At 40.4% G+C, this 15,137-nt stretch overlaps 1 protein-coding gene across 2 annotated transcripts in view; it reads right to left on the bottom strand.

Moving 5' to 3' along the window:
* SORCS3 (sortilin related VPS10 domain containing receptor 3) overlaps positions 1 to 15,137 on the bottom strand; it is a 481,307-nt gene that overhangs the window by 69,877 nt on the left and 396,293 nt on the right. For both annotated transcript variants that reach the window (XM_036438956.2, XM_036438955.2), the window contains exons 10-13: positions 14,184 to 14,330; positions 12,565 to 12,667; positions 6,827 to 6,903; positions 3,570 to 3,661 (exon numbers count right to left, since the gene is read on the bottom strand). In XM_036438956.2, the coding sequence (XP_036294849.1) occupies positions 3,570 to 3,661; positions 6,827 to 6,903; positions 12,565 to 12,667; positions 14,184 to 14,330 (419 nt within the window). The remainder of the gene's footprint in view (positions 1 to 3,569; positions 3,662 to 6,826; positions 6,904 to 12,564; positions 12,668 to 14,183; positions 14,331 to 15,137) is intronic.

Below are 15,137 nucleotides of genomic sequence, written 5' to 3'. Positions count from 1 at the left end.
CTACTGGTAATGAAGAAAATGAGTTGGAGTTTCTCAAGCTTGTGATTCATAAGCAGGGGACAAAAATCAGTCAAGAATTTTTTAAGGAAACATTGATGATAATGCTATGGTCAAGCCCTTATAAAACATTCACTTAGCATTTGAAATAGAAGTTCAGAGGAGAATTCCTGAATTAATTATTTATGGTTGTTTTCTGAAACAGTAGCTGGCATTTAACAAAAGCAGGCATGCTTTCAGAAAGACATTCACAGATAAGCAAGCAAGCAGAAATCATGGGTGGTGACCAAGTTCAGGGAAACATTTGTAGTATTTTGACAAATGACAGTGTCAATGTCCTTTATATGAAGAAAATCCTATCTCAAAAGCTTAGTTTAAAAAATCATTTTTTATCCTGTGTAAGTTGGAGTAGGCGAACAATTGGAGAGTGTGTACTATCATTATTATTATAAGAGGTAATTCAATGGGAATGTGGTTTATTTTTATTGAGCTTTATAAATATTTTTCACCTAACAGAAGAGATACATCACAGAACAAAAGGAAACTCAAACTTAGTGTTGATGACTTTGAAAGGCATGATTTGATCCTACTTACATATCCCTGAGAGAATATTAAATAATTTTTCCTCCAACTTAAGATGGTTTCCTTCCAGAAATTTCCAGAAAAGTGCTCCATCTGAAAGTGACCAGGTCCCTGGAAAAATACTTGCAGAACAGACTGCAGGGTCAGATGTGAGGATGTTAAGATTCGACAAAGCCAAAACTCTTTCTACTTCATCTGCTCCGTACTCTTCTTTCAGGCCAAATATTCTCCCCTCTTCTATCACCAGAAGGAAACAACAGGACAACACCACTACAACCTTCTTATTCCCTTAAAACAAGAAAACATTGTGCAAAAGGCTCTATAAACCCACCATTACGTAAATCCTAGGTTCCTACTCTAATTATGGAGAAGAACAGGAGGGGGATGCTCAAGTGTAAGAGGGAGCTGCTACCCTCTTCTCCTAGAACTAAAGTAGATGAAATCTGTCCAGCTATATCTGTCCAGGGAGCACTTAGCAATTCTCTAATTGAGATTTAGATGCAGGTTCTTAAAACATCATGATAGTGGCTTAGAAACATTGCTTTTCTTGATTAACAAATAAACCTGTTTTAATAGTCAAGCCCTTGTCTCTGAGAGTACACGTCCTACTCAGCCAAAATAGATACAGCTCTTTCCTCCACAGGAGAGACAGGTTTTCCTAGTGGAAGGAATACCTACAGGTTCAATACGTAATCCCTTAAACTGGTATTTAAGCTCTTCATAGTCCTAGCCAACCTTACTTACTTGCTTCCATTCTTGGTTCCTACCAAATAGAGTCTTCTGAACACTCCCAACATTTTCTGAATTCCTGGCTTTGGTCAAGTTTTCTTTTCTTTTAACCTGCCTTCTATCATTTTTCCTACTCCTAGCATCCTTTTTTCAAGGATCGGCCCTCATGCCACCTGCTTCATGAAATCCCTTTCATATGAGACTCCTTCAGGATTCCAGAAATATTGTATATACATCCAACACCCTTTAGCAGGCATTGCTTTGATTTGTGGTGATATGTGCACTATCAAAACTCTTTGACTATAATTTTTCAGAAGGCAGTGCCATGTGACAAACCGCTGTGTACTCATTAAAGTATCTGGGAAATTAGTACTTAAAACAAAAGAGCATCTTTACAGAGACCCAACTTAGGGCTGCCAGTATTAACTGTGTAGCCTTGAGCAAGGTATTTAATATGCCTTCATTTCAATGCCACTATAAATATGTGATAAAAAGAGTATTCAATACATAGGGTTGTTTCCAGAAGTAGCTCAGATAATTCATGTAAAGGTTTAGGACAGAGTCGGGAATGTAATAATCCTTCAGTAATTGCTGACTATCATTAAAACCACCTATTTCCACTCCTCTGATACTACCCAAAAAGTATATGATCAGCAGTAAAAGGATGATAAACAATTACACTGGGAACTTTTACAAGCTCATTCTTGAGTTGGTTAGAGTACTTTTTTGCAAATGGCTCCATGTATCAGTTTAAAATGTATTATCATAATCTCTCCCTAAGAAGATATAGTGGTAGGTGTAATCATTTTACTTCATGCTGGACTGAGCTCTAAGAAATTGATAATATTTCTCCATTTTGACTTACAAAAATGGCAATTTCATATGGTTTAACTTAATAAATGGCTAGATGGAGAGAAACCTTCTTAAGCCCTTGCCAAGGTGGCTAACACTTAGATTTGGCATCTGGGGATCCTATGCTGTTTCCTAATTACAATCTAATACTTCTCAGTAAAAGTCTCTAAAAACTCTTACTCCACAAATCATGGGCCTGGTATTTAGCCAGAGTCTATCTTCCTGCTCATCGGTAATCTGATCCCAACTGCACTCTAGACAACATACTCTCCACTATCAAATATTCATGCTCATATGTTCACCTAGCTGCACTTGAAATTCTTTTCCTTCAGGATATAAACACACATGAGACATATCCAACCCCTCCCCCAAACAAAAGCAAACATCAACATCATCATCATTAACAGCGTCATCATCATAATATATTCTTACTCAGCTCTTTGTCCTCACTGTGTGTGTATGTGTTTCTCAACTTCCATAATATATTTTCTTAAAAAGAATTATCTACACTCTGTTACCCCATTGCTTATAATTCATTCATTTATTCACTCACTCACTCATTCATTCATTCATTCATTCATTCATTCATAAATCTATTGTGATCTACCTTTTATCTCCACCTCTCTTGAATGTACTCTGACAAAAATCACCAATGATACCTTATATTCCTTAATCCTAGATATTTTTTCCTCCATAACTGATATATCTGATTATAAAACTTAGAGCTATTGATCACCTCTTCTTTCAGCATGTAGGAAAATATTTCTTCTGAGTTTTTATATTTTTGGCTATTTCTTCTTAGTCTGTTCTATAATTTCTTTTGCTGCTCTGCATGTTAGTGTTCAACAGTATTCCATAGGGGTCCTTGGTCTCTCCTTGTTGTACCCATTCTCCTGAGAAACTGACCCCACCTCCATGGCTTTACCTACCAACTAATGGCTAAACAACTCCAAATCTAGAATGTCAGCCCAGACCTCTGGCCTGGTTTTCAGATGCATAAATCTGACAGCAAATGATCATCCCTGTTTGAATATTGATAGACATCTCAAACCCAAATTATCTAGATCTGAACTTAGTATTTGCTACATGCACTAACATTCTTCGTGAAGCAATTTCCATCTCACATATTTTGGATTATTAATCTTGTCTGTGAACTCAGAAGTTATTCCTGCTCTTTTTTGCCTTATCCAAGTGCCTATTCCTACCATCCCACTCAATACATCATATTTCCCCACCTAAATTATCTGGCTTACTACTACTACCATCTAAGAGTTAGAGGATATAATGTATATTAAGTGGATGGATGGATGAATACATGATTGAGGAAATAGGTGAATGGGCACAAAACCATGCAGAATAATTTGTCCCAATCCTTCCTGCTCATGAACAGGGTAGGGAGCTGTCCTTACCACAAATGCCTGACTGGCAGAGGTGTGTGTTTCAAGGCCACGAGGGCGCCACCCCAGTCTAGGAACCAGACATTGTACTCTTCATCAAAGATCTGCAACAACAACAACAACAACAATCATAGCAATACCTTACATTTGCACAGTGCTTCACAGTTTATAAGTTTTTCATACATTGTTTCTTCTTCCAACAACCCTCTCAGGCAATTTAGCACATACTATCACCCCTGGTAAGGAAATGGGCTTGTAAAGAACAAATAACTCTCCCTAGACTAAGGAAATGGCTTTCCTATGGCTCTTTCCACTAGCACTGTGAGCCAGTGTGCTACAAGAAAAGGAGGCAGCACCGCACATGCTCCACTGGATATTCCAAAGGAAAATATGACTCAAAAACCTTCCCCATCTTTGTTTTAGTAGGTTACTACTCAGTTCTCTCTTCCTCCTCAACTATGCAGATGTTGGCTAATTTATAAATGCTCTGAGTAGTATCTTATAGTACTGTTTATAATTATCTAGGAAGATAAAATAATTTTCTTTAGAAATTATGATGACTGAGTTCTTGCACTGAGCGACCACCTCCTAGGTTTCCCTGCAAGATGGATAACGACCTATGTTTGGTGCTTAGGAATATTTACAATAAATGCTCATGGAAACATCTTACTCCTGGGGACCTAAAGTAATTCATTATTTGATTTATCCATTTTCTATCATCTATTTATCCATCCACTCATTCCATGATCCACCCACCTACATAGGCATTTACTATGCATCTGCTATAATGCAAAGCTCTTAGTTAAGAGAGTTTTTAACCTAATCCCATATATCACAATGCTTCTGTTATATATGATTTTCAAATTCCCAACCTGAAATGGAAAAAAAAACCACATCTCTCCAGCAGAGAATAAACCTCTTACTTGAAATCTTCCAGAGAAAAATAGAATTGGGGAAATCCTTTAACTTTTAAGCACTAATGATGCTTCTTGTAGCCTGGATGGAGAGGTTGAGATGTGAGGTAAGTGAGAACTACCAGAAGATGTAAGGAGGAATAGGCAGATTCAGAAGGGGGTACTAGAAGGAATGGAGCCTCTTATACGTATGGCCCAGGAAACACTATAGGGGAAAAGAAAAAGTGGATTCTCAGGACAAACCTCAATTGGTTTTCATTCCCATATTTGAGATTTAAGGAAAGAAAAATGTACATACTAATAGTGAGTCTTAATGCACAAATAACATAGGAAGATTCATTTATATTTCAGATATAAACAAAAACTCTGAACCTGGAAAAGAGGAAATAATGTCAAAGTAGCGACAACACAAGGACAGACTGTTGCAGTCACTTGTGTGACTGAGCTATTCCTTGAGTTGGAGGGTCAAAGGTTTGTTTTTGGAGTTTCTATACTAGAAGAGTTTGCATCACAGCTTTTATCCGCATTGGGTACTAATAATAGGTTATCTTATATTTTGAAGGTATGATTTCATTTATGTGTCTGTTCATTATCCACCTGATTATGGCCTTGTTGTATGCTTTAAACTACTTGGTTGTGTCTAGTAGGACCTTGGTAAAAATTTTTGGACAATGGTAATGGTGACAGTGGTGGCTACGGGAGTGATGGTGATGATGTTGGTGACAGTGATGATAATCTTTACTAAGGGTTCAAAACAGGAACTTATCCAATTAGATTTCATATGCTGACTTCACTATCATTAAGATAATCCTCCCGGCTGGCATGGCTCAGTGTCACCTATGAACCAGGAGGTCATGGTTCGATTCCTAGTCAGGGAATATGCCTGAGTTGCAGGCTCAATCCCCAGTGTGGGGTGTGCAGGAGGCAGCTTATCAATGATTCTCTCTCATCAGTGATGTTTTTCTCTCTCTCCCTCTCACTTCCTCTCTAAAATTATTTTTTAAAAATAGCATGAGAGAGTATTATGCTAAGTGAAATATAAATATCACATGATCTCTCTCATTTATGGACTATAATGAACAACATAAGCTGATGAACAAAAATGGATCCAGAGACAAGAAATATCTATCAGACCATTAAACCTCAGAGGGAAGGTAGGGGGAGGGTAAAGGTAAGGGTGAGAGATCAACCATAGGACTTGTATGCATGCATATAAGCCTAACCAATGGACACAGACAAGGAATAGACAGATTCAGAAGGGGGTACTAGAAGGAATGGGGGGATGAGGGCATGAGGAGGGAGGGATGGGGGGGTAATGGGGGAATAAGGACACATATGTAACACCATAATCAATAAAGAAATTAAAAAAATATTTTTAACAAAAGATATCCTATGCTCTTCCTATTTCCTTTCCAGGTAGAATTCTTCTTATGTTTAAGACTTAGTAAAATCATCTTATAAAGCCCTTCCCATTTTCCAGTTTCTCTAGTTTCTTTTTCTTTCTCTATGTGCTAACAATGCCGCTGAATCACCCTATGCTTTAGTTAGTTATAAGCTCATTTCCTCTATGTAATTCTGAGCTCCTTGAGAAAATAAATCTGAAATATTCAACTTCTTTCTTGGTTTTGTACTTGACACCTAGTTGACATTGCATAAATCTGTGTTGTCCAATAGAGTAGCTGCATGAGACTATTCAAATTTATATTTATTAAAACAAAATTCAAAATTCCGTTTCTCTATCACACTCACCACATTTCAAGTGCTCAGTAACCACATGGGACAGCACAGATACAGAACATTTCTATCACTGCTGAAGTTATATTGGACAACACTATTCCAAGTGTTTGTACAACTGAATCATTTTTCCATCTATTTGTGTATCTATGAATCTCTTTTATACTCACTTATGGCTGGACCTACACACTACTTAACCACAGACTTCCATAGCTTTGCTGATTTAATAGGATAGACTTGCAGGTAAAGAAACAAACAAAAAGGTGAAGAGACCTCTTTGCCTAGAAGATTCCGTGGCACATTAATGATAGAAACATTTTATTGGTTGCATCCCTAGCAACCAGCATAGTATGTCACATCTAGTGACTGTTCCATACATATTGCTGAATAAAAGAATGAAAAAATTGAGAAAATTCTAGTTCCTCCTATTCCCTGCCCAATGGTCTTCCCATTTGACCCCGTTGGCCATCTAATCTGCTGGCTCAATTGACCAAACTGAACAGCTGTTTCCATTTCTTTGCAACCACAAAGTCCTAATGAACCTGAGAATCTATAGGAAGGTGATAGTTTGACAGAGATTGCCCCAAATGCCCCTTCCCTGTCCCCAGATCTTCCAGTTACCTGTCTCCACGTGTTGCCCCCATCAGAAGAGATGAACACACTGATATCAGTATATGAGAGCTCTGGGCCAATGTTGCCTGAAACATAAGCAGAGTATTTGAAAGAGTCAGGCAGTTGACAGATTACAAGGGCTTGGCGTTAGGGGAGAGGAAAGAGGGGAACAGTGAGTAAAGGTTCTCCAAGTGATGTTTAGGTTTGTTAGTACACTTTCTTTCTTGGTTTCATATAAAAAAACAACAACAGGAAGTTAAACCCAATATGAGAAAAAAAGCAACCAATGTGACAGGAAGGAGTCTTCAAATGGTAAAATCTCAAAGGCTGAATACTAACTAGTTTGAATCTCTTGAACTATTCATCCTGTACTCCAAGCATGTCAAACTGCATCTGGCAGGCTGCATGCCCTTGGCCATAAGTTTGATATGCATGCTGTACACTCATAACTTCTTTAAAATTGATCTCAACAGGTATTCCCTGAAGATGGCAAAGAATAGAAGAGTAGACATGTATGAAAAAGCTGGACCGAGAACACCTTCCTTCATATGTATATCAGAAAGGTGTGTGTGTGTGTGTGTGTTTATATGTGTGTATCCATATGTATGTCTGTATATGTGTTTTCTACTTTAACTTGTCAACATGTCTCTTAGAGTGCCAGGCAGCTGAGTAATCCAATAGTATAGATGATATAACCTAAATTATAGAGTACTCAGAATAAGACAACTATACTTAGCATACTATGATCATCAAACATGGCAGGTAAAGTAGTCACCATGCCTAGACTGGTCACACTTACTGCCTCTATCCCTTCTTTCTTTTTCTCTGGCCTTCTTTATCTTCCTCTTGTACTTCATCACCTTATGGTTATATTTATTATAAAAGAAAGTGATCATTATGTTCTAGTATATTTATATTTTCTAAGTGTCCCCAATAGACACCCCATCTTCCACAGAGCTTAAAACAGTGTCCCAAATGTAGTAGTTAGTTGCTCAATATTAATTGTGGAATGAATGAATGAATGAATGAATGAATGAGTAGATAAATGATTGAATCGTGTTCAAAGGCTGATGTGCATTTTGGGAGGTACTGAGAACCAGGAAAGTACCCTAAACATGTAAGAATGTATCATTTTGACTGATGTTTTTTCTTTTAAAAAAGCAGGAAGGGAATGTTGGCTCCCACACATCTGTAGCCTAAATAAGAACACAATAAAAATGCAATAATGAAAATGTTAATTGAGTTTCTGACATTTAATGTTTCAAAATAAGAAATTAAAGTCAGACTCCAGCTTGTCAGCTCCGTCAGCATCAGGAGTACACAGCTAGACTAGTTGTTTTGACTCTCAGGCTTCCAAAAATAACCCTAGGGCTCAGGGCTCAGGCAGGAGATGCAAGTATAATTGGGGGGGGGGGGGCGAAGGGGCGGGGGGGGGGGGGGGGCAAGGCAGGCAGCTCTGGGAATATCTATCCTGAATTTGGAATCCCTTTCTCCTGATACAGGTTTTGGAAGATATATATAAAGATAAGAAGGATTGGGGAGAGAATGGTTTGCTTGGCAATGGTTGCCTAGATAATAGAATTAATAGGATTCTGAAGTCATATTCGATATAAACAGAATAGAGTGTGGTAATTGGTTAACAATGTCTTCCAATTGGATAAAGGGAAAAAGAAAGGGAAAGAGTAGAGTGGTGGAGAAAAAGGGGGAAGGGAGGGAGAGATGATGAGAGAGAGAGAGAGAGAGAAAGAGAGAGAGAGAAAAAGAGAGAGGGGGAGAGGGGGGGGGGAGAGAGAGAGAGAGAGGGAGAGAGAGAGAGAGAGAGAGAGAGACAGAGAGAGAGACAGAGACAGAGAGACAGAGAGAAAGAGAATATGAATCTGCTATTTCTGTCATGGGGTTTTTAGGATATGTCTCATCACCTCTTACCCTCTTCCTAAACTTGTTCTGCCAATATCCTCAGCCTCTCTTTCAAAGCTCAAATAAAATTAATTGTGGAGTCTTTGCAGTGGTGAGAATCCAAGGCTAAAAATAAAGTCTGTTTTTGGAAATATCTTCTGCCAATTGAAAGAAACCTTGAAAGAAATGCTGCTGATTCCAGGGACCAAAAAGTCAATTCCCAGATGGAGGGACACTGAGAGTGTTTCCAGGATGATCTTATATTTGAGCAGGTTCAGTCATTAAGTGGCACCATGGGAAATCTCTGACAGGAAGAGTCTAGGGTATGGTGTCAGAGAAGGAAAATTTGAATAATGGGCCTCACTGGTTAGAATGGAAATGAAAAGGTTACCACAGCGGCCAGCCATTGGCCATGTTGGGAGGTGTCACTGTCCCCCATTTAAGTGATGTGCCAGGTGGGAGGAAGGAAGTGTGAGATGGAAAACAGGGAGTTTTTCTCACCAGTATCATAGCTGCCAAGTCATGAAGGTTTGCCACTTGTTTACTCCCCAGTTCCTCCAGGGTTACCTTTTCCTATTCCTTAAAAACTTGGGAAAGAATGGTAAAAGATAGAGATAGAGAAAAAGAGAGATAGATATAGATATAGACATAGATAGATATATAGATATAGATGATATAGATAGGTAGATATAGATATAGGTGATATAGATATATATATAGATAGATATAGATGAGATTTTGGAGTCTCTTGAGTTAGAGATGCTTCTCTCACCATCATGGATACCTCCCCAGAGCAATTTAGAGCTCAGAGGAGGAGGAAGCAGAGTTTACAATCCAATGCAGGGAGGGAAAGTGCCTCCTTGGAGGGACAGCACTCAGGTTTGAACCCTCAGAGTTTATAGGAGGCATGGCAGGGAGCCCCGTTATTGTTAAGCTGGTATATAAAGAGGCTCAGGCTAGGTCTGGCTGAATGGTTACTTGACAGACTAGTCTTGGAGCCAGAAGGAATGTGGCCAGGGGCACAACACTTCTTCCCCCTGTCCTCCCTCTCTTCAACAGTAATTGAGAAGAGTAATAGCCTTTTCTACACCATAGGGTCCTTGTGTAACAAAAGCCAGGAAAGTACTTTGCACACTGCAAGCCAAGGTGAGGATGTGAGGTCTCAAGTACTGGCTTGAAACCACAATAGTAAGAACTTTAGTGTTTCTGCTTGCTAAAAGCAATTGACAAATTCTCTAGACTGGAATTCCACCTGTCTTCTGATGATCACAACAGAAATTAGAGCTGAATCCGGGGTAAACTTTCTTTGGGGTATGCAGCTTCCTATCTCAGGTATTATTCATTCATTCCGTGTATACAAAGTGTACGATTACTTCATGGATTCTATGGAAGGAGATGAGGGAATCATCCTCTTCTGTTGCAAGAGGCAGTGAGTAGTAGGAGTGGTGGGGAGAGAGCACCTGGTCACTGACACTTGAAGGCAGGAGAAATGCTCAGAGGGAGGAAAGGGCCCTGGAGAGACAGGCTCCATGCAGACACCAAAGAAATCCTTGGCTAACTTTGTAATTATTTTTATAGCAAATGACTTGGCAGGGAGAGTTAGCAAGCAGGGTAAGGAGAAGCTGGGTATGAGGAATCATGTCAGTAATCCAGGTTGCCTACATCAAGATCTTGTCAGCTAGGTTATATCCCTCCGATATCCCACAGTCCAGCAAAAAGCCATGCAAGGTTATAAGAGTTATAAAGGAAAGAGAAAAATGTTAGTCAATTCTGATATATATCTATGGACAAAAATAACAACCAAATCTTTAATGTCTGCAGGCTTACTCATTTATAAAACCTTAACATTAGACTAATTTAGAGGCCCATGTTGGTCACAAGTAATAACAACTACCACTATGCTCTGAGCACTTTGCTGGGTCTTGTAGACACGTTCCTCTCTCTAATTCTTAAGTGCCGTCACAGTATGGAAAACATCCCTGTTTTATAGATGAGAAAAGCAAAGCCTAGGGGTTAAAGACTAAGCCAAATTCAGAGGCTAACAATGGTCAGAGCTCAGTCTGACCATAAAAGCAGGACAACAGGGCTAACAGGTATTATTCATTCATTCCATGTATACAAAGTGTACGATTACTTCATGGATTCTATGGAAGGAGATGAGGGAATCGTCCTCTTCTGTTGCAAAAACAGTGGTTTTAACTTCTGGAATATTGATGATGATAATAGGTAACGTATATCTAAGATTCAATATGTCCTAGGCACTGTTCTGAGCACTTTAAGTCCAAGGCTTCATTTACTTCTATTCAATTCTATTATGGCACTGCTATTATTCCCACTTTGCCAATGAAAACATTCAGGCTCAGGGTAGGAAAGCCACACAGAACAGAGTCTGGCTTCACATTTAAATAACATTAACTTTTATTAGGGCTTACAGTTTCCCAGTGTTGCTTCTACTGTCCAAAGCCTCCTGTAGATCTTGAATGAGACAGAGGGTATAGCAGTCCCAGAGTTGGGAGGAATACCTCCATGCATTACAGAGTGTGGCCATCACTTCCTAAACCAGGAAAATGGCAGCAGAGCCTTCCCCCATCTCTCACTGCCCAGAGCTCTCTGAGGCCAGTGGTGTTAAATGTGGTGGGTCCCTACCTTATGAGAAATTGAAATGCCAGAAGGCGACACTAGTTGTCAGTTTGATTAGAGAGTTTGGGCATTGGGGACATTTAAAGTTCACACAGTTGGAGGTTTAGGCATTGAAGCCTTGTCTAGGAGAGCAGTCAGTGTAGGGATGGAGCTTCAGGTTGATGAGAAAGAACAGAATATGTCATCTCAGAAAGTCCAGATTAGTTTATGTGCTTTTCATTAGTAAAGAGCTGCCCACCTCCAGAGCTCTAGCTCCTAAGATTAGAAGCCTGCCTTGCTTTATGCCATCAATGTATTCCTGAAAAGGCATATGTAAATCAAAGGCATGCTAATCAGTGCACCTTCCCCCTGAGACTTTCATTTTCATTTCGGAGTTTCTTTATCCTCATTTCTGATTGATGTTCAGAGGACAGTGGTTCTAACAATGCAACCTTAAGTTTCCTTCCCTCTCCCCAGGCTCTCAGCCAAGTGGTTAATCATGTGTAAACAAACTTTTACATGCACCAGAGACTTTAGGATTAAAAAGAGCTCTGGGGTAAAGCCCTTCCTGAAGAATCCTTCCTGTAAAGGGAGAACTAGCCCAACTTGCATTTGGTGATCTAGGAAATTCAAAGGTCCCATTTTCTTCAAGTGAGAATTCCCTGTCTACACTAATAAGAGAGAAAGATGCAAGTTGACTGTACCTCTGTAATGATCACCAGCCAATCAGGAGTGAGTATGCAAATTAACCCAACAAAGTTGGAGGGTTAATTTGCATACACTGGTGTGAAGGGAAGACTGAAGGCTCTGGCCTGAGCAAAGACTGAAGACTAAAGAGGAGGAAGCGAAGGCCAGGCTCCCAGATGCCAGAGGAAAACTGGTGCTGGCAGCCAGGGGAAGGAAGGCTTATTGCATGAGTCTTCATGCAACAGGCCTCTAGTTACAAATAATCTCTCTGGTCAGTCAGTTTACTTTAACAGGAACTCTGGCTACTTGCTAAGCACAGGAGACTGCTCTGTAACTGTGGATGGCACACTAGTCTAGAAGTTACAAGCATAGAGAGCTTTTCTCCTGGGTTATAAGAATGGGCTTGGGGATCCAGGTATCCTGCCTACTTCCTGGGGAGAGTGCCCATCCTAATAGTTTCCATCCAATGTCCAAAGGAATCCAGAGGTTATAAAGATATCCAGCAGCTCCCAGTGAGAAAGATGCCCAGGGAACTTCTTCCTTACCTGTAGCCACCACAAGTCCTGGGGCTGTCGCCTTGCTGGAGATCCTTCCAGAGGAATACGGATTCTCAGAGGTCTGTAAGTGCAGGTGTAAGGAGCAGAAGGGCTAGGAGGGAGAAGAATTAAAGACCTTTATTCCAAGAGGCTCTTGACAGACACCCCTGTCTCACCAGATCTTAGGTATCCAGTAACAGCAAGGATTGGATTGAGTCACAAATTTAGGTTTGGGCAGGAGACATCTCTACCTAAGATCACCAATATGTTAACATCAAAAGCTGCCCTGAGAACATGGCCCCACTTCCATCACCCTGTATGCTGCCCCCTCTCTTCCTCACCCCATCCCATCCATCAAGATCCAGTTCATGGTTGGCCCGCTGAAGCCTCCCTGACCATGTCTTGTCCAGGATGATAAAGACCTTCTCCCATGCCTGATACTGACCATCAGACTTTGCTTCTTTGAGGGATCCCACTGGAAGGAGTGGAAAGGGGGAGCTGAATGAGACAGTCTCAGGTCCTGTCCCTCTTCTTCAGCCAGACAATTCCTGTTTCTGTTTTTATGTATTTGATTATTGCTTATAATTTCATTGAATTTTATTTCAAAGATTTGAAGCTATTATCTAAAACACGTGTTTATGTTCACTATTCATTTACTTATTTGCCCCTATTTGGGTATATTTTAAGAGGAATTATAGGGATATATTACATATACAAAATATAAAAAAAATAGGAAAATGACAAAATTGGGAAAAGTAGAAAATTAGGTTAAGGAAATACCATGAATAAGGTTTTTGTTTGTTTGGGGAAGGTCTTGCTGTGACCAGTTTTAAGAGATAGGTAGGCATTGTCTTTGAACTTCCTAGTACCCCCAAGCAAAAAAAAAAAATGGAGTTGGACTGATACTACAAAAGGGGGAAGGCCATATTTGCCCTGGTTACTACTATATCTCCAGTTTTTAAGATAATGTCTACACTATGATTAAGTGGTTAATAAACCTTTTAAATAAGTGGCAAAAGGTAACTTTTTTGCTAAGGAGGCCTTAGGTGAATTTTCACACAGGTCTTTAAGATGGCACTTAGGAGTGTAAATATCACTGTTAATTATCTGTCTTTCCTCCCCACTAAGAGTTGCAGCATCTGAGGGGAGAAAATAGCATTCTACACATCCTGCTCTCAGTAACTCCTAACCCAACATCCCATACAGCTGCAACCCTAGGAATGCTGGTAGATTCCTTTCTCCAGGTGAACATAGGAGCCTGACCTTTTCTGGACTTGCTTACCTTGACCTCCACCAAACCCTTGTCAAACTGTATCATATCAGCTTCAGTTAAAGGTGTGTTGCCTTTACTGAGCCGTCTGGGACCCTGGGACACAGGCACTTTCTCTTATACATTTCTTCATCTTACTAAGAGTTAGATCATATAGTATTTTCTCAGTAAAAGTCTCTGATGTTCAACTGAACTTTCCACCCAAGTGGCATGGCAGTCTGAGTGCACAGATCAACACCTGGGTGTCATAGGAAATCCCTGCCCATCACTGGCCAAGTTCCCAGGGCACCCAGATGGAAAGAGCTTCCCCAGGTAACCAGCCTTCCCCATGGACCTCACATGAGACTGGGTGACTGACCAGCAGGCAGTGTACTGGGTTTCCTCTCAGGTCCACGTCTGGAGCTTGCAGTAGGCGCCAATCCCTGCCCTTGTTGTAAGTGATGTATGTCTTCACCTGCTCATCCACCTTCTTGTTTGCCAGGAATATCCCTTTGATACCTGCTACCTAGGAAAAAGGGTGAGAGATGGAGAACCATGTTGGGCCAAAATGCCTACGGTCTTAGAGGAGCCCAGAGAGAAACCCCAGCATTTTCCATGGGATGTGGGAGGTACAAAAGATGACAGGAAGAACATGATGAGACATGTCATATGCTATGTGGCCTTGAAAGAAGTTTAAATTCATCTTCACAGCCTCCACCCACCAACCCACATGTCCTATTCCCCTCTTATCCACCTGCTTTTTCCCACTTTACATGTCTCTGCACTTTGTTTCCTAGGGCCCAATCCCTAACTTTTTGCATCCCCACTGGGGTGGAAGCTCTTGATAACAACTGCAGGAGTTACCCCTCCCACCTCCTGCTGGTAAACAGGTTTTAAAGGCATCAGGCATACTCCTTAATGATGGAAGTTGAGGTGCCCCAATTAGTAGTGACGTAGATATGCCTTGGAGAAGTGACCCAGTGTGGCCACCTAGAACCTATCCCTGACTGTGCCACTAGCTCAGTGTGTGACTATGGATAACCCCCATATCCTCTTCGGGTCTGAGCCAGTGGTCACTTTGAAACAGGCAGAATCTTCCCTCCTCTTCCTATTTTCCCCCAGTTGGCTGGCAATTGATACATGAGGTAATGCAGAGCCCTCTTGCCAGAATTGCCAGTTATTGGACTTGTGCACCTATAATATTCTGAAAAGAGAAAAGCATCACCAGAAAACAAGGAGCTAGAGGATTAAAAGATTTATTATCTAGAAGGGTCCTAGAGTAAGGACAGGTTCACTCAAACTTTTATTCCTACTATGTCTATTATGTTCTGGG

The sequence above is a fragment of the Pipistrellus kuhlii genome, unplaced genomic scaffold (genome assembly GCF_014108245.1).
Source record: "Pipistrellus kuhlii isolate mPipKuh1 unplaced genomic scaffold, mPipKuh1.p scaffold_m20_p_15, whole genome shotgun sequence".
In the NCBI taxonomy this organism is placed as follows: Eukaryota; Metazoa; Chordata; class Mammalia; order Chiroptera; family Vespertilionidae; genus Pipistrellus; species Pipistrellus kuhlii.
This window is presented reverse-complemented; position numbering and strand designations above follow the sequence as displayed.